General features: G+C 45.4%; 1 protein-coding gene across 1 annotated transcript in view; it reads left to right on the top strand.

The window, feature by feature from the left end:
• Positions 1–19274, top strand: part of LOC103185013 (dynein axonemal heavy chain 11) — a 157308-nt gene that overhangs the window by 16374 nt on the left and 121660 nt on the right. Inside the window, 11 exon segments of the mRNA XM_042331896.1 lie at positions 684–800; positions 934–1020; positions 1339–1497; positions 2488–2571; positions 3978–4136; positions 6684–6806; positions 8612–8734; positions 10321–10545; positions 11300–11391; positions 17902–18028; positions 18910–19062. Of these exon segments, the coding sequence (XP_042187830.1) occupies positions 684–800; positions 934–1020; positions 1339–1497; positions 2488–2571; positions 3978–4136; positions 6684–6806; positions 8612–8734; positions 10321–10545; positions 11300–11391; positions 17902–18028; positions 18910–19062 (1449 nt within the window).

Genomic DNA, 19274 nt, shown 5'->3' with positions numbered 1-19274 from the left:
TTGTTTTGTAACTCACAATTTGAAGCTTTGAGATTGTTTATCAGCACATTCCAGACTATTTGACTACATGTAACCAGGGTCTTTGATTATCCTTTATTCACACATCCTTCATATTGGTGACACCAATCAAAAACTGTAGTCTGGCTGTCTACAATGGTTATAGTCACAGGTACAGTAATATGTTTCTTGATGCAAGGTAAGTGCAAATACAACAACATATTGCATTTACATAGCGCCATTCGTGTCAGGAGTACGTCCCAAGGTGCTGGATAGTGAAGAGTTTAGCACCCGAGCTGGAGGTTGGAATTGAGAGGAGAGGAGGGTAAGGCGGGTGGAGGAGGGAAACTGACTTGAGGCATGGGCAAAGAGGAATATATTGAGATAGGCCTTGAAGAGGCTAGGGAGGGGGACAGGCGGATGGGCTTCGGGTGGAGTTCCAAAGGCTGGGGACAGAAACGCTGAAGGCCTGACTGCTGATGGTTGAACAAGCAGAGTGGAGGACGTGGAACAAGCGGTGCCCGCCGATTGAAGGAAGCATACAGGTTGGTAAAGGTGTAGTAGATCACAGAGGTAGGGAGGAGCAAGAACATGGAGGGCTTTAAAGTTGAGGACCAGAATATTGAACTCAATCCTCAGTTCAAGTACCTCCTTTATTAGTTAAAACATTCTTCGATGATTAATAGGAATTGCCAGAGAAATGGAATAACACAAAGAAGATTGCTGTTTCTGTCAAGCACGAAGTTGCCCCGCTTCAGACGGCTGAGGTGTCGCTAATCAGAAAACAATGTGTGGCGTTTGATGTAAGTCCTGGCTTTGTTTTCTGAAAATATTTCAGCCAAATGTGGTTTATTGAACTTTCTGAAGTATTAGCAAATATGAAACCCTCTAATCATGTACAGATAATGTGAATCTTTTTGTTCTACCTTTTAATAGGCCAAACAAATAGAATTCAGGGAAATATTTCGACTGGAAGCACCTTTCTCTTTTAATTCTGTGAACCCGTACAAGCTACTAGATAAGGTAAGAGACGAATCCAGGAATTTTCAATGCAAACACTGAAAGATTTGAACTGAGACATCAAAGCCAGATTAAAAAGCCGGCACTGCTATAGAACGGGCTGACGTGAAACATTAATAGGAATCCCTTTACTGGAAAGTGGATACTGGTTCTTCACTGAAGTAGATTCTCTATTGAAGTACGAATTATCTCCCCCAATTCTTCATTAAAGTGTGAATTATCCTCATTCACACTTCACACAAATGTAAAGTGTCAGGCCAATGGTCAGTGCAACTATCATTTGTATCAGTAAGTGTAACTCCTGTTTATTCTGTCTTTCAGTCTAACCAAGAGCTCAGTGCTTTGGAGAAAGTGACTGTCCAAATGCAGGAATCGGCCAACCTATTTGAGGTGACTGTTCCAGACTACAAGCAGTTAAAACAGTGTCGGCGTGATATTGGTTTGCTCAAAGCACTCTGGGACATTATTATATTTGTGAGGGTAAGTTGTATCTTTTTGTTATAATAATAATAATCCTTGCATTTGATATAGCGCTTTTCACGTCGGGAGGACGTCCCAAAGCGCTTCACAGAACACACTGTAAAGTGAATTGACTGTATATTTGTTGGCGAACGCGGCAGCCAATTGCGCACAGCAATGTCCCACAAACAGCCGTAGATTGAAAATGCCAATTTATTATTGTTTTTGGTTTTGGAGGGATTATTATTAGTCGTGTGGAGTAAGGAAACTTGCCCAAGGATTCGCCCTCTGCCTGGAATTGACCTCAGGTCTCTCACTTGCAAAGCGAATGCTCTAACCACTGAGCTACAGGACTCCACAAAGTTATATTATGGCAGCTATTTTGTTACTGTTTTTTGACTTCTAGTGTGACCTACCACATTATTATGCTTCTTGTCTTCAGGAGGATAGACTGCCCGAGTGAGGCCTGCCCCATTTAGGTCCCTCGTTCATGCCTTTGTTACATCCCAACTCAAACACATTCCTCGCTGTTGGTTCCAGCATCCACAAGCTCCAGGAGATTCATAACTCCTCCACTCGTATCACCTCTCATACCAAACTCCACATGCCCATATCTCAGTCCTCGCCAGGCTCCACTATCTCTCTGTCTCCCAATGGATCAATTTCAAGATCTTGAACTTTCATGTCCTAGCACCACTCTATCTCTGTGATCTTATCCTTTCCCACTCCTCTGCAAAGCAAAATTGAGCCTGCTATGCATCCCACATCCCTTCCACCCTACAATCGTTGACCTCCCTCTATCTATTTGTCTCACCCTTTCCTTATCTTTAAATCCTGCCTAAAAACCTACTTTGACTGCACCTTAAGTCACCCGTCTGCTCCTCCTTCTGTCTTGCTGTCCTCTTTCTGTCCAACACTGTCTCCTTGAAATGCTGCAAGAAGTTATCCTACATGAAGATGTTATCTTACATGAAGGGCACTATATAAATGCACATTGTTATTATTTAACAGAGTAGCATTAATGACTGGACCAAGACACAGTGGAGACAAATCAATGTGGAACAGATGGAAGTAGAACTCAGGAGATTTGCGAAGGCAAGTCAGCTCCAATGTATTATGTTTTTGTATGCTTCCCTGCTACACTTTTCGAACAGCTGGGTCCTGGGGAGACATAAAGAGGAAAATAAAATACCTAGCATGCTACAAATGTCTTCAGTCTTCATATGTACTTGATTTAACTTGACTCATATAAAGGAGGGAGAAGGGAATAGAGGGTATGGGAGGTGCAGGGGCCAGCATAGACCAGTAGGGCTGAATGTTTTGTTTCCTTGCTGTATCACTCCATGTAACTATCTAATTAGCAGTAAGAGGGAATTCACCCGTTAAGACTTTGTTTTGTTAAGTTGGAGCAAGGGATAATGAATGATGTATTTGACCAGAATTTAGTTGAGATTCAACGGTTCATTCATCTATTCAAAATTACAGGTATCCCCAACTAATAAGATTTAGCTTTTATCTTATTTGTACCGCAATAATTGACAAATACTTTACCTTTGGCAATTTAGAAAATAATAATAATTTGCTGGGGAACTGTAATTTGCACTGGCTTGAACACTTTTCTTTCTGAGATTTCCCATTGTTAAACCAGTATTGAAAAGATCACTATGCACGTGATCCACTGTTGAAACGCAGAACAAATTGATGGAAGGAAAATCACTTGGCTAGCTGTAACTGAAAGAAGTTGGCGAATGAAACCCATTTTCAGAGGCTGTGTCAACAGTGTAAAACTGTCTACAATTTGGCATTTATTGTCGAATAAGTTGGCTAACTTGCTCTGAGAGGGCACCAGCATGGCTAAGTGGGAAACATATCAAATGTGAGGATTATTATTATCTAGCACCTTATCTTGTCCTCAAAACTCTCAGAGTACTTCATATGATTTGCTGTAAAATGTAGTGTCTGTATTTTGTAGGGGGATGCAGCAACCATTTTGTGCACAACCCTGTCCCATAAACAGCCATGATTATTATTATCTATCTCCTGTTTCGGTTGGCCTGGGAATGCTTGATGCTGTCTCAGTGCCACAGGAAAGTAAACTATTCAATTCCCCACCAATATCGCCTCCATTCAACACAATGTTTCCTCAACTTGGTATTTTAATTTTTCCAAAAGTAATGAATCTTTTACGTGAGGAAATAGAAACATCTCATCAGAAAATCATACTGCAAAACACAACATGCCAGAGTAACAGTGTTATTTCTATGTGACAGCAAGTGACAGAAAACATAAAAAAACACATCAGCAGCAAACGTTCCTTCAGTACAAATGATTTTCTCATCCTGACCTGTAATGTGTAATGTCATCAATAACATAATTGTGACTTTAGTGTTAGAAAAATGTGTTTACTTTATCTGTGCTGTAGATTTCTGTGTAGCATGTAAACTACACACATCGCTTACGCTGTTTGTTAAAAGCTGGCACTTTATTTGTATCTTTTGCAGGAAATCCGAATGTTGGACAAAGAAGTGCGAGCCTGGGATGCCTACATAGGTTTGGACTCTACTGTGAAGAACCTGCTGACATCATTGCGGGCAGTGACAGAGCTGCAGAACCCAGCCATCAGGGACAGGCACTGGCATCAGCTGATGAATTCCACAGGGGTCAGTCAGAAGCAATGGAGCATGAACGTTTCAAACAAATTGTATTCTAAGGAAACTCTGGGCATCAGACTGGTGAACACTAATAGGGTTTCAGCAGTATTTCTGAACCAAAATCCTATTTGAAACATAATTCTTTAGTATTACGGTTACAATTACAACCTCGATTAACGTTTTTTTTGGTCAGCCGGGTGTCTGACACATGCGGAATCCCATCACCATGCTTAAGAGTAGCCAAACCAAGCAGAGGTTTCCATGCATCCCGTCTATACATTGGAAATCCCAGAGATAGATTGTTGGAATTGAATGTGCACTTTCTTCCTGGAGGGGCACATTCTGTTTACCTAATCCCGGAAAGTATTAGGCACAGTTTGGCAAGAGCCAAGGCTTGGGGAACCCAGAGTGTGCATTGGTGTACTGCTAAAGTCTAACCAGCTAAAACCGCATAGCTTACCATGCCTCGATTCACAAATAGTGCCTCCTGGGGATAACCAAATCACACTCGCAGAGAATTCCACTTTGACAGGCGATTGCATTGGAGTGGAGTTTCTGCTGGTAGTTGTGACCCATATCCAGGTTGTGACACCCACATTATTTACCCCATTATTTATTAATGTTGTAAAAATACAGGAAGGGTGTGTGTTTAGCTGGTCTCTGTGATTCTGGTTTAACATTTATTAAGACGTAGTTCTTGTCAAATTTGTGTCAGTGATGGATTGTCCAGATGAATGCAAGCATTGGGCAGATCGTTTCTCATAGCTACTCTAACCCTCCTTCATTTTAGAGCAACACAAATCTACATCTTAACACTATGTGGAATAGTGCTGTGAAGCTCATTCATTGCATTTTTAATGCAATTTCAACAAAATGTCCAAGAGATATGTATCTTCTTAATCAAACAACTTTTTATTTAAATAAATACAGCTGTCAAAGAGTTAGCTAAGTTATGGTAGCTTTAGAGTACATAGTCCCTATGATACTTACAAAGAGCCGACAACTAGTTAACACAGTCAAGTACATTTGCAAAGTTTTCTGCATTGAGAGTCAAGAATGTTTGATAACAGTTGTTAAAGTCAGTAGTGAGTGATGTGTGGTGGTGCAGGAGAATTGGCACATCTAGCAGTCCACATGCCTGCTGCCCTGACCACAATCTGTTGTGTGCCAGAGTCATCAGGAAGATAAATTTGAGAGTTACTTCTCTTTAAAAAATATATATTTTTTGATCTTGAAACTTGCCTTTACGAAAGAGAGTTACTGTTTAAAAATGTCTTGGAAATAAACACTTTGCTTCATACTGCCACTGTTGTCAGACGGTAGGTTCAATAGAACGTGGGCTTATACTTTAGTCTAAGTGGATCCTTAGCATTTAATTACCTGGTAAATGGTAATAAAAGTCCTAACATGTAGCAATTTATGTTGATCAAGGTTTTATATACATTTGAACTTAGGTTTATGGTTCAAATGTTCTCAAAGACTTGCTGACTTATTGAAATGAGGAGAAATAACCACAATAGTAAATATAACCAGTTGGAAAGACAGGTCAACTTGTGCTACCTATGATTCATGTGAGTTTTGAAAGAGAATTCCAAGCAAAATAGGTCCAGGAACGTTTATGCTTATTGATCTGGTTTGCAAACCATTTGAAAAGTACTCTTGCTTTGGACATTCGCGATACTGTGCTATGCAAAAGTACAATGGCAAATCAATCATGCACTTCATTTTCAGTGAGTTCTTAATCTCAATTAAGTGTAAAGTTCTCACTTTCTTCCCCACATCTTCAGTGTTAGCTAAACGCACAGGCACTGATGAGAGAGTAATGCAAAGTTGCTTCAATTTAGGCTGAAGAACACAAAAGCAATGGGGATGGAGAGGGGATGGGGGGATTGATATGGGCAGACTAGTTGGTTATGAGAACCTGTATGCAATTTGCCTGCTTGCCCAATTGGCCTGAATATGATTCTTGACACAATAATGTATATCTACCCCATTAGCACATTTAAGTTAACATCATTAGTTCCAAGCACCATCATTTCTTAGGACACTTGTCCAATTGCAGGAACTTTGTCTAGGCACTGTGATTTTGCAGTTTTACACATTGAGGTATTCAGAAAGGGGTTGAACGGACCACCACAAAATATTAAACCAATTTATGAAGTTGAAAAAGGCATGATATATAAATTGGTGCTTATTTTAAAAATCTGTCAATTTGCTGACACCTAACTACGTCTTCTTGGGTTGCTCAATCTTTTCCTTCTATTTTCCACCTTGCTTAATTTAAATCATTATGCCAGTAGTATACTGTAACTTATGTTCGATAGCTTTTTTAACTCATAAACTTTTTTATAGAAAAAAAATCTTTTTGTGGTGATCCTTTCAACCCCTTTTCTGCTTAAAACTGTTCAAAATCGGGTGACTTGGTGGTGTTTATATAATCTGATGCCTTGTTAGGCATTGTATGTGGTGTGCCTGATCTGATATAATGTTTGATTTTGAAGTGCCGTTGGTGGTCCATCAACATTGTTGATTTGCTTTTGTAATTGTGTGTTTCAGGTGAAGTTTATTATGAGCAATAATACCATCCTAGCCGACCTGTTGGCCCTGCAGTTACACAAAGTGGAAGACGAAGTCAGGAATATCGTCGACAAGGCTGTGAAGGAGTTGGGAATAGAGAAGGTCCTTGACTTCTCTTTTTCTCTGTTCTCATTGGAGAGCAGAAAGTTTGATGAATGTGAATGATTCAGCATAATTTTCTGGCTTGTCGATCCTAGACGCTACCTTGTGATAGGCTTCATTTTGTTTAGTGTGCAACAGTGGGTTATTTTTGTTGGCTTTAACAAAGTCAGTCCACCCCTTAAGTAAGACAAACCAGCTATGTCTGGAGCACGGAAAGCACAAAGCTGTCTGGGTTCTGACACCTCTCATATGACAACCTATGTAACCACAACAGCTTGTTCAGGACTGGTGTCCTCACTGATTGTTGCAAGGTTATTTCTGCTTCAGGATGAACAAAACTATATTTTTAACTAAACATTCTTGTAAACCCTTTATGAGCAGGATAGATAAGGTACTTGCAACTGTAATTATTTTCTTTCAAGGGATAAGGCAAGCAATAGAATCATTATTATGGTCCATTGTTGTGTAGCTACTCACAGTTTAGTACGCAATTCTGTGGGTGAATAGCACTCCACGACATGGATAAGGCCAGGGGGCAATTTCTCTGCTATTTTTATGTTGTACTTTTTTTTAGTCTTTGCGATATTCAGAGAGCTTAGTCTCATCAGAAATATAAGCCTTCCCTGTTTTTCATAAGAGTTTTAAAGCTATGTTTGGTGACTTTGGGGGTGAAATTTTGCAGATCAGTAACATGCTCACCTTTCATGCGAACAAGGCAGAAATCCCATGATAAGTGCACAGCGAGATGATCGGTACCAATACTGATCAGCAAATTTTCACCTCCACTAGCTTGTGTTTGTGTTGCTGAATTTCTGTTCCTAAGTGACAAAGTCTGGTGACAGCTTTTTAAGATTTGGAGTGAATTTTTGAGGCATTAACATGTGCAATTTTAAAGTTCTCATTCACACCACAGAGTCTGAGTATTAAAGAATCACCCAGCAACATAATAACATAAAATGACATATACTACATATTTCTGTGGAAAATAGTAAACTTTCATGTTATTGTTATCTTAAACACCTGTTATCTTTTTGATTAATAATTTGACGGGTGGACTCGATTTCAACTGTACCGATAAGGAGGGAGAATGCTTGACACCATTCTTCTTCCTCCTTGCATCTTCCACACACTAAGGTTAGGCCCAGTTAGATCTGGACCTTTGGGAATGTCATGGGGACAATTAACCTTTAAGAAATCCCAGTGCCCTTATACCATGTGATCCTCCAATACAAGTACTGGACTGGCGCTCCATTGATGAAAGTACCGTCCTTCGGATGAGACATTAAATCGACATCATAGCTACCTGTTCAGATGGACGATAAAGATCCCATGGCACTGTTTGCAAAGGGAAGGGAGTTTCCCTCCGTGTCCTGGCCAACAACCCCAGATAAAATGGCTCATTCACTTCACGGCAGTTTGTGGGACATTGCTGCGCACAAAATTGCTGCAGCATTCACCTACAAAATCTACAGCCATTTGACTTCACAGTAAATGTTTTGAGATGCCTCGAAGATATGATAAGGTGCTATATCAAATGCAAGGATTATAAATCCTGCGAAACACTTTAAGATGTTCTCCTTACATGAAAGGAGCTATATTAAACACAAAGATTCGTATTTAACGATGGGAGGAAATAAACTAAGTATCCTGTTATGTGTATGTGGTTGAAGGAAATTCCTTTCATATTAAACTACAGGAATTATTATAGTATTAGTGTCTCCAGCACCCGAATTGTGATATTGAAAAGTAATGCTGGAAAACTGGACAAAACTTTCAACCACTGTCGCGTGTTTCCTACCTTACAGGTCCTCACAGAGATCAGTCAGACGTGGACCACCATGGAATTTTCTTACGAGAAGCACCATAGAACGGCCACCCCGCTCCTAAAGTCAGATGAGGAACTTATTGAAACTCTGGATGATAACCAAGTATGATCCTTTATCTCAGAAAATCTCCAACTTTTTGTTGTGGTATTAAACATAAAAGTAGGAAAATACTATTACAATTATTAAAACACCTTGATTAGACCTCACTTAAGAGTACTGTGTGAAATAATTCTGGGAAGAATGTTGTAGTATTGCAGAGAATGCAGTGCAGATTCACTAGGATGTTATGAGTGGATACAATTATCACTAGTCTCACAACTTTACATTATATCTTGTGAAACGCTTTGAGATTTCTTGATGACATGATAAGCTGCTATGTCAAATGTAAGTATTATTATTAAAAGAAAGATTGGACAGGTTGGAGCTTTTCTTTCTGGAGATGGGATGATTTAGAGCAGACCAGATCTCATAGAGGTATGTAACATTTTGAAAAAAATGGATCAAGTGGACATTAATAGGCTATTTCCATTTGTGATTAATCTAAAACAAGGGGCATCAATGTAACATATAGGCAGTAGCAGATCTAAAAAGGAGTTCAGGAGAAACTTTTTTACGCAGAAGGTGGTGAGAATGTGGATCTCACTGTTGGAAGGTGTGGTTGAAGCAAAAAGCATTAACGTATTTAAGAGGAAACTTGATGCATACATGAGGGAGAAGAGAATTGAGGTGAGAGAGGATTAAGAGGGATGGGACGTGTGAAGTATAAAAACTGGGCGGACCAATTGGGCTGAATGGCCTGTTTCCATCCTGTAGCATTCTGTGTAAATATTAGCTTTGACAATGGAAGAGAAGGACATGCTTGATATTGTTGGCTCAGGTTTATACACATTATTGAGAATAATTCTGACTAGCTGAATCCTTGCTCAGTATCTTGTAAGACCGTTATATCCCAGAAGCTACATTTTACTGTTTGTTTTTCTTAAAAGGTTGGGTTGTGTCTGAGAGATACCAGCAGAAGTAGATTTTTTTAGTTTGAGCACGTGAAAAATCTAAGGGAATATTTGCTCATGGTACTCCAACTTACATCGGGGGAAAAAAAAGTATATTTGGAAATCTATGCTACATCTGCAACAAGAATCCTTGCTCTAAGCATAGCCCGTCTTCCATTGCTAGACTGTTTGATAGGAGCCTGGTATGTTCCAGGGTGGCTTTGTTAATGTATTCTCCATGTTGTGTATTCTTGGTTATGGATCAAAGGGTGAGAAGTGAGTCCAGAGTTGTCTGAATCTGGGAATGCAGAGCTCCAGAGAACATGCAACAAAATGTTCCTCGTATCAAGGTTTCAAGATTAGTTCCCAGGCACTCACTCTCATTAAACAAAACTGAGCCATTCTGGGAATTACACAGATCCTTTCCCTAAGGAAGCTGGTTCCAGGATCTGCTTCTAACTGCAAGGATTTTGCACAAGAGATGTATCTTGCTGAATACATTTTTGACGATTGCTAGGGGACATACTTTGAACAAATAATACTCCTCCCTAACATTCTTTCCACCTTTAACTACTTGCTGCTCTTTTATTATAGTATACCCTTACCTCTCCTCTCCCCATGACCCCTATTCATTATGAATGAAAGGAATAATCCTTCTTTCATCTCTAAGCTATAGAGCTGTTTCTTTTTGTTTTCTAGGTGCAGTTGCAAGCTATTTTGCTGAGCAAATATGTGGAGTACTTTATCGAACAGGTGTCTTCCTGGCAAAAGAAGCTGACTGTGGCCGACTCTGTCATCTTTATCTGGATGGAGGTGCAACGTACGTGGTCCCACCTGGAGAGCATTTTTATTGGGTCTGAGGACATTCGAAACCAACTTTCTGAAGACGCCAAGCGATTTGATGGAATAGATGCGGACTTTAAGGTTGGAGTTTTTTTTATTGATGAAGAAGATAATTTTTTTTAATAAAAAAAAGGTTATTTTCTTCCTTTCTCTCTCAGTTGGAGTTCCCTGAACCACACACCAACATTGGATTGAAGGACAATGCTTCTCTCTAACCTCCACCAACCTTCAACCACTAGGATATCTGCGAGGACAACCTGGAGTTTTTTCCTCCCTCCAGGCCCATCGTATTTTCGCTTCCATACTGTATAGGGATGTAGCGCAGAGCAGAATCTCTGATTAGAAGGATTGTGAGCAAGATTAACACGTGCTTCTGCTCCATCAAGTGCACCGCTATCATCTAACTACTTGCATCTTGATGTCTGAATAGCCTTGTGAACCTACAATAAAATACTGGATTCTTTTCATATAAAGGGATTCAGAATGATAATTATTTTTATTTGGTAAAAAGACCTCAGCTCAAATCTGTTGTTTTTGTTTAAAATTTCTCAAGCCAGTTTCTGTGCATTGAGAACTGTGTTGAGTGAGTATGACTTTTCTCTAAGGGAACAAGAGAAGGATTATACTTGGAGGAAAGGTTCGCATAAGAAAAGACAATATCACAATTACAAGTTTTTATTCAAAAGGGAATATAACAGTGCCACGTTAAATAGCTAGCAAATACATTCTGAGTTTAATGATCAGAATAGCTATTAAAAAAGAAATGACCTATAGTTGCTGTATGCAGATGTATGATTTGATTGTTATAATTATTTCTGTCTTTGTTTTAAAAAAGGAATTAATGTTTGAAACAGCCCAAACAAAAAATGTTATTGAAGCCACAAATAAACCCAAGTTATATGAAAGACTGGAAGCTCTCCAGCAAAGGTACTGAGCCATTATATTTTGTGTATCGTACTCTGAAACATTATCAGGTGTGTATTTCTTACAGATATACTGAAGTAGCGTCTAGGCCTCCTATATAAACCTTTGGCCTCCTCCTTGTCGCCTAAGTCCTATGCTTCACCATCGGCGGATGTGCCTTCAGCCACCACGCCCCAAGGCTCTGGAACTCCCTTCCTCACTCCCTTCGCCTCGTCCCCTCTCTTCCCACTTTCAGGTCTCGGCTGAAGACCTTTCTTTCGGCGTGGATGGCGCTCTATAAATCCAAGTTGTTGTTGTTGTTCTGACTAAGTGCAATCCCAGGTAAAATGAAAGGAATTTATCAATGATGTTGTTGTAATTGAGAGGCTTTACGTGATCATGTTGAACTGATTTTTGCTGCTATTTAGCTATTAATCAGTTGGAATTAGATGCTTTGAACTGAACCTTTTATTCCCGTGCAACAACATTTGAGGACAAAACTTATCTGTATGTGTATAGAATGAGAAAATGCCTTTGGCCTATCAGGTCCAGTCCTTATACAACCTATACAGAACCTACCTTCTTGTGAGCTTCCTACCAACTGTGCTGCCCACAGAAAGCACCTCAAACAGACTCCCACAACCCCAAATGCAAACAAGCAAAAGGTATACATTTTTCTCTCTCCACAATACAAACCTCGCATCCTTTATTTTAAGGGCAACTTTTCTTCTTTCCCATTCCAGCCAACAGAAATTGTATCTGAGGGACTATTTGCCTATCTCAGTCTGCACCTTTCCCTATGATTCTCCAATATTGTCCTCAAGCAGATACACATTTTCTCATTTTAAAAAGAAGCTAACTGAAGTAGTGTCAAGGCATCAAGTATTTTTGTTGGTTGTCTGTTCCACATATCCACTATTTTTGGGGATCAAGAAATGTATTGTGATCTCTTTTCCTGGTTGAAACTTTTTAACTTTCACTATAATAATAATCCTTGCATTTGATATAGTGCTTTTCACGTTGGGAGGACGTCCCAAAGCGCTTTATAGAACACACTGTAAAGTGAATTGACTGTATATTTGTGGGCGAACGCAGCAGCCAATTGCGCACAGCAATGTCCCACAAACAGTCATATGGATTGAAAATGACCAATTTATTATTGTTTTTGGTTTTGGAGGGATTATTATTAGGCGTGTGGAGTAAGGAAACTTGGCCAAGGTTTCGCCCTGCCTGGAATTGAACTCAGGTCTCTCGCTTGCAAAGCGAGTGCTCTAACCACTGAGCTACAGGACTATGTGCACTCCAGTTAGAGAATGCTGCCGTTCAATGTGTAACCTTTAATATACCTCTCATTTTAATGACTTGGGTCCATTTCTTCCTCAATCTACTATTAAGGAGGGATTGAGCTCTGCGAGCCTCTCCTTATAAGTTAGAACTCTCAAACCTTGAATCATCCTTGCTGCACTTTGTTAAACCAGTTCCAACCTTTTGATGCCAGTTTGAAGGGAAAGGAACCCAAACCTGCGAACAATAATCATTGGCCTTACCAGTGACCTGATAAAAAGTATATACTTTCTTAATCTACTTTAATCTATTTAATAGAAGTTAATATCTGGTGATTTATCAGGAGATGGAATCCTCTCCAGCTTCACAACAAGGGGTTGGTAACAGATTAGACTTGAACCAACTTTTCTACAAATTCAGCATCTATCCACTCATACTGGCTACCCCAAAATATTTTCTCTGGCATTTTAAATGAGATATTAAGGCTTTATCTGAGTCCCTCTGCCTTTCCACCTCCTCCTGTCTTCAGATCATGCCTGTAGATGTTCCTCTTCATCCTGGTTACCTCCCTCATCTCCCCAGTTTGACATTGACAACAACAACAACAACGAAATTACATTTATAGAGCGCCTTTCACGTCGGGAGGATGTCCAAAAGCGCAAATCAAACTCCGCCACTGTTAATTGCTCTGAGATGTTACCCACTTGGAGCTATATCAATACAAGTTGGTGCTGGTGGTGGTGGTGGTTTGCTGGGTGCTGGTGGTGCTTTGCTGGGTGCTGGTGGTGCTTTGCTGGGTGCTGGTGGTGGTGCTTTGCTGGGTGCTGGTGGTGGTGGTTTGCTGGATGGTGCTGGTGGTGGTGGTTTGCTGGGTGGTACTGGTGGTGGTGGTTGGCTGGGTGGTGGTTTGCTGGGTGGTGCTGGTGGTGGTGGTGGTGGTTGGTTGGGTGGTGCTGGTGGTTGTGGTTTTCTGGCTGGTGCTGGTGGTGGTGGTGGTTGGCTGTGTGGTGGTGGTGGTTGGCTGTGTGGTGGTGGTTGGCTGGGTGGTGCTGGTGGTGGTGGTTGGCTGGGTGGTGCTGGTGCTGGTGGTTTGCTAGGTGGTGGTTGGCTGGGTGGTGGTGGTAGTTGGCTGGGTGGTGGTGGTGGTTGGCTGGGTGGTGCTGGTGGTGGTGGTTGGCTGGGTGGTGCTGGTGGTGGTTGGCTGGGCGGTGGTGGTGGTTTGCTGGGGGGTGCTGGTGGTGGTGGTTTGCTGGGGGGTGCTGGTGGTGGTGGTTTGCTGGGGGTGCTGGTGGTGGTGGTTGGCTGGGGGGTGCTGGTGGTGGTGGTTGGCTGTGTGGTGCTGGTGGTGGTGGTTGGCTGTGTGGTGCTGGTGGTGGTTTGTTGGGGGCTGGTGGTGGTGGTTTGTTGGGGGCTGGTGGTGGTTTGCTGGGGGCTGGTGGTGGTGGTTTGCTGGGGGCTGGTGGTGGTGGTTTGCTGGGGGCTGGTGGTGGTGGTGGGGTTTGCTGGGGGCTGGTGGTGGTGGTTTGCCGGGGGCTGGTGGTGGTGGTTTGCCGGGGGCTGGTGGTGGTGGTTTGCCGGCGGCTGGTGGTGGTGGTTTGCTGGGGGCTGGTGGTGGTGGTTTGCCGGGGGCTGGTGGTGGTGGTTTGCCGGGGGCTGGTGGTGGTGGTTTGCCGGCGGCTGGTGGTGGTGGTTTGCCGGCGGCTGGTGGTGGTGGTTGGCTGGGTGGTGCTGGTGGTGGTGGTTGGCTGGGTGGGTGGTGCTGGCGGTTTTCTGGGTGGTGGTGGTGGTTGGTTGGGTGGTGCTGGTGGTGGTGGTTTGCTGGGTGGTGCTGGTGGTGGTGGTTGGTTGGGTGGTGCTGATGGTGGTGGTTTGCTGGGTGGTGCTGGTGGTGGTGGTTTGCTGGGTGGTGGTTTGCTGGGTGGTGGTGGTGGTTTGCTGGGTGGTGGTGGTGGTTTTCTGGGTGGTGCTGGTGGTGGTGGTTGGCTGGGTGGTGCTGGTGGTGGTGGTTGGCTGGGTGGTGGTGGGGGTGGTGGTTGGATGGTGGTGGTGGTTTGCTGGGCGGTGCTGGTGGTGGCGGTTGGCTGGGTGGTGGTGGTTGGCTGGGTGGGGGTGGTTGGCTGGGTGGTGGTGGGGTGGTTGGCTGGGTGGTGCTGGTGGTGGTTGGCTGGGCGGTGGTGGTGGTTTGCTGGGGGGTGCTGGTGGTGGTGGTTTGCTGGGGGGTGCTGGTGGTGGTGGTTGGCTGGGGGTGCTGGTGGTGGTGGTTGGCTGGGGGGTGCTGGTGGTGGTGGTTGGCTGGGGGTGCTGGTGGTGGTGGTTTGTTGGGGGCTGGTGGTGGTGGTTTGTTGGGGGCTGGTGGTGGTTTGCTGGGAGCTGGTGGTGGTGGTTTGCTGGGGGCTGGTGGTGGTGGTTTGCTGGGGGCTGGTGGTGGTGGTTTGCTGGGGGCTGGTGGTGGTGGTTTGCTGGGGGCTGGTGGTGGTGGTTTGCCGGCGGCTGGTGGTGGTGGTTGGCTGGGTGGTGCTGGTGGTGGTGGTTGGCTGGGTGGGTGGTGCTGGCGGTTTTCTGGGTGGTGGTGGTGGTTGGTTGGGTGGTGCTGGTGGTGGTGGTTTGCTGGGTGGTGCTGGTGGTGGTGGTTGGTTGGGTGGTGCTGATGGTGGTGGTTTGCTGGGTGGTGCTGGTGGTGGTGGTTTGCTGGGTGGTGGTTTGCTGGGTGGTGGTGGTGGTTTGCTGGGTGGTGGTGGTGGTTTTCTGGGTGGTGCTGGTGGTGGTGGTTGGCTGGGTGGTGGTGGGGGTGGTGGTTGGATGGTGGTGGTGGTTTGCTGGGCGGTGCTGGTGGTGGCGGTTGGCTGGGTGGTGGTGGCAGTTGGCTGGGTGGTGGTGGTGGTTGGCTGGGTGGTGGTGGGGGTGGTTGGCTGGGTGGTGGTGGGGTGTTGGCTGGGTGGTGGTGGGGGTGGTTGGCTGGGTGGTGGTGGGGGTGTTGGCTGGGTGGTGCCGGTGGGGTGGTTGGCTGGGTGGTGCCGGTGGGGGTGGTTGGCTGGGTGGTGCTGGTGGTGGTTTGCTGGGTGGTGCTGGTGGTGGTGTGCCGGGTGCTGGTGGTGGGGGTGGTTTGCAGGGTGGTGGTGGTGGATTTCTGGGTGCTGATGGCGGTGGTGGTTTGCTGGTGGTGGTTTGCTGGGTGCTGGTGGTGGTTTGCTGGGTGCTGGTGGTGGTTTGTTGGGGGCTGGTGGTGGTTTGTTGGGGGCTGGTGGTGGTTTGCCGGGGGCTGGTGGTGGTTTGCTGGGGGCTGGTGGTGGTGGTTTGCCGGGGCTGGTGGTGGTGGTTTGCCGGGGGCTGGTGGTGGTGGTTTGCCGGGGGCTGGTGGTGGTGGTTTGCCGGGGGCTGGTGGTGGTGGTTTGCCGGGGGCTGGTGGTGGTGGTTTGCCGGGGGCTGGTGGTGGTGGTTTGCCGGGGCTGGTGGTGGTGGTTTGCCGGGGGCTGGTGGTGGTGGTTTGCCGGGGGCTGGCGGTGGTGGTTTGCCAGGCGGGGTTGGCGGTGGTGGTTTGCCGGGCGGGGCTGGCGGTGGTGGTTTTGCCGGGGGCTGGTGGTGGTGGTTTGCCGGGGGCTGGCGGTGGTGGTTTGCCGGGGGCTGGTGGTGGTGGTTTGCCGGGGGCTGGTGGTGGTGGTTTGCCGGGGGCTGGTGGTGGTGGTTTGCCGGGCGGGGTTGGCGGTGGTGGTTTGCCGGGCGGGGCTGGCGGTGGTGGTTTGCCGGGGGCTGGTGGTGGTAGTGGTTTGCCGGGCGGGGTTGGCGGTGGTGGTTTGCCGGGCGGGGCTGGCGGTGGTGGCTTGCCGGGCGGGGCTGGCGGTGGTGGCTTGCCGGGCGGGGCTGGCGGTGGTGGCTTGCCGGGCGGGGCTGGCGGAGGTGGTTTGCCGGGCCGGGCTGGTGGTTTGCTGGGCCGGGCTGATGGTTTGCTGGGCGGGACTGGAGGTTTTCTGGGCGGGGCCGCTGGTTTCCTTGGTGGGGCTGGTGGTTTGCTGGGCGGGTGGTGCTGGTTTGCTGGGTGGTGCTGGTGGTGGTTTTCTGGGTGGTACTGGGGTGGTGGTGGTTTGTGGGTGGTGATGGGGGTGGTGGTGGTGGTTTTCTGGGTGGTGCTGGTGGTGGTGGTGGTTTGCTGGGTGGTGCTGGGGGTGGTGGTCATTTGCTGGTGGTGGTGGTGCTTTGCTGGGTGGTGCTGGGGGTGGTGGTGCTTTGCTGGGGGTGGTAGTGGTTTGCTGGGTGCTGGTGGTGGTTTGCTGGGGGTGGTGGTGGTTTGCTGGGTGGTGCTGGGGGTGGTGGTGGTTTGCTGGGGGTGGTGGTGCTTTGCTGGGTGGTGCTGGGGGTGGTAGTGGTTTGCTGGGGGGGTGGTGGTTTGCTGGGGGTGGTGGTGGTTGTGCTGGGGTTGGTGGTGGTTTGCTGGGGGTGGTAGTGGTTTGCTGGGGGTGGTGGTGGTTTGCTGGGCTGTGCTGGGGGTGGTGGTGGTTTGCTGGGTGCTGGTGGTGGTTTGCTGGGGGTGGTGGTGGTTTGCTGGGTTGTGCTGGGGTGGTGGTGGTTTGCTGGGTGGTTTGCTGGAGGTGGTGGTGGTTTGCTGGGGGTGGTGGTGGTTTGCTGGGGGTGGTGGTGGTTTGCTGGGGTGGTGGTGGTGGTTTGCTGGTGGTGGTGGTGGTTTGCTGGGGGTGGTGGTGGTTTGCTGGGGGTGGTGGTGGTTTGCTGGGGGTGGTGGTGGTTTGCTGGGTTGTGCTGGGGTGGTGGTGGTTTGCTGGGTGGTTTGCTGGAGGTGGTGGTGGTTTGCTGGGGGTGGTGGTTTGCTGGGGGTGGTGGTGGTTTGCTGGGGGTGGTGGTGGTTTGCTGGGGGTGGTGGTGGTTTGCTGGGGGTGGTGGTGGTTTGCTGGGGGTGGTGGTGGTGGTTTGCTGGGGGTGGTGGTGGTTTGCTGGGGGTGGTGGTGGTTTGCTGGGGGTGGTGGTGGGTTTGCTGGGGGTGGTGGTGGTTTGCTGGGGGTGGTGGTGGTTTGCTGGGGGTGGTGGTGGTTTGCTGGGGGTGGTTTGCTGGGTGGTTTGCTGAATGTATTAATGAAATCATATTATTTTTTCACTTTAAAGCAACAGCCTGTATTTATATATTGCCCTTCATGTAGGATAGGTTCTCACACCGTTAAATGTTTGGTTAGATATTAATGTCAGACCAGCAAATATTTGATGTTGGATGTTCATTTTAAGAATTTACGTATCCTCTTGTTGTAGGCTGGCTCTATGCGAAAAAGCTTTGGCTGAATATCTGGAAACAAAGCGTTTAGCCTTCCCAAGGTTTTATTTTGTGTCTTCTGCAGATCTATTGGATATTCTTTCCAAAGGAACACAGCCTGAACAGGTCAGGGCTTAAGAACGGTGAAATGTTAATTATTGAATGTTAACAAAAACCTAAAATTGGAGCTTAAGTAGAGTTTAGCATATAACTTCTTCATAGACAAAACCTTGGCACTTCACTTCCTTCCTCCCCCCCCTATCACACACACACACACACACACACACAAAAAAGGTTGAAGTAAATCATACAATTACTGTTAAAGTGAGGGCTCATTGCGTAGGATCAGGATTGCTGCCAGTAAACTATTGTTGAAGGTGTTATCCAAGAATATTGACGTTATTAAAGTGCTAGTTAATTTTTTTCTGGATTAGATTAAATTACATCAAACCTGGTGGTGATGAGAGATTCTCGGAAGGTGTTATTATCCCTTTTGGCCATTCGTCTCAGGAGCTAACTGCCACGCTAATCATAGAATTCAACCACTGATTTCATACATTGTAATGTTCTGTTAGTAACTGGATAGATTTAACATAGCCAGGTTCCTTTTTCAGCAAAAAAACATTCACTCTGGATATAAAACTGCAGGAATATGTGAAAGTGGATTTCTTGCTGTTTTAAGTCTTTATTTCAAAAGTTAACTGCTTTTTAAAATGTTAACTTCGTTGTTGCTTTTGTTTGTTAGGTTGATCAAGCTGAGTTTTCTTTATAGCAGTTTTACTATGAGGCTATTCATGCAGTAGGTTAGGGTGAATAAAACACTTATTAATACAATTTGCTATATTTGCATTAAGTCTGTACTATTTCTGAGTCAATTAGGAACAAATTACAGCTTGATAGCATTTGCTCCTTTCAGGACTTCTCCCTAACCATGTTGACACAGTGAAATGCATTACGATTGTCCTTTTACTTCTTGATGAAAACCATGTGGAAATGTTGTGTTTCAGGTGACTCATCATCTTGCCAAGCTCTTTGACAACATGGCCGATTTAAAGTTTGAAGAAGGTGTTGAGAAGCAAATAAATAAGGCTGCCATAGGGATGTTCAGTAAAGAGAGAGAATTTGTCCCATTCCACAGAAAGTGCAAATGCATTGGACAGGTACATCTCATGTAAGCTGTATCACACTGAAAAGGAAAGGTTATTTTCAGGCCAGCAGGTTAAATTCCATGCTTCCCATTATATGTTCTTTATATAAACACTCACAGCAATTATGTTTCACAGGAAGGTATTTTTTTTCATCCTCTACTCAGTTGTTGACCTCCCCAACTGTGGAACTTCAGTGTTGTTGACACTCAACAATCTTGAGTTAA

This window comes from Callorhinchus milii, unplaced genomic scaffold (genome assembly GCF_018977255.1).
Source record: "Callorhinchus milii isolate IMCB2004 unplaced genomic scaffold, IMCB_Cmil_1.0 Scaffold2, whole genome shotgun sequence".
Lineage (NCBI taxonomy): Eukaryota > Metazoa > Chordata > Chondrichthyes > Chimaeriformes > Callorhinchidae > Callorhinchus > Callorhinchus milii.
The sequence above is the reverse complement of the archived record's forward strand: the minus strand, read 5'-3'. Positions and strand labels throughout refer to the sequence as shown.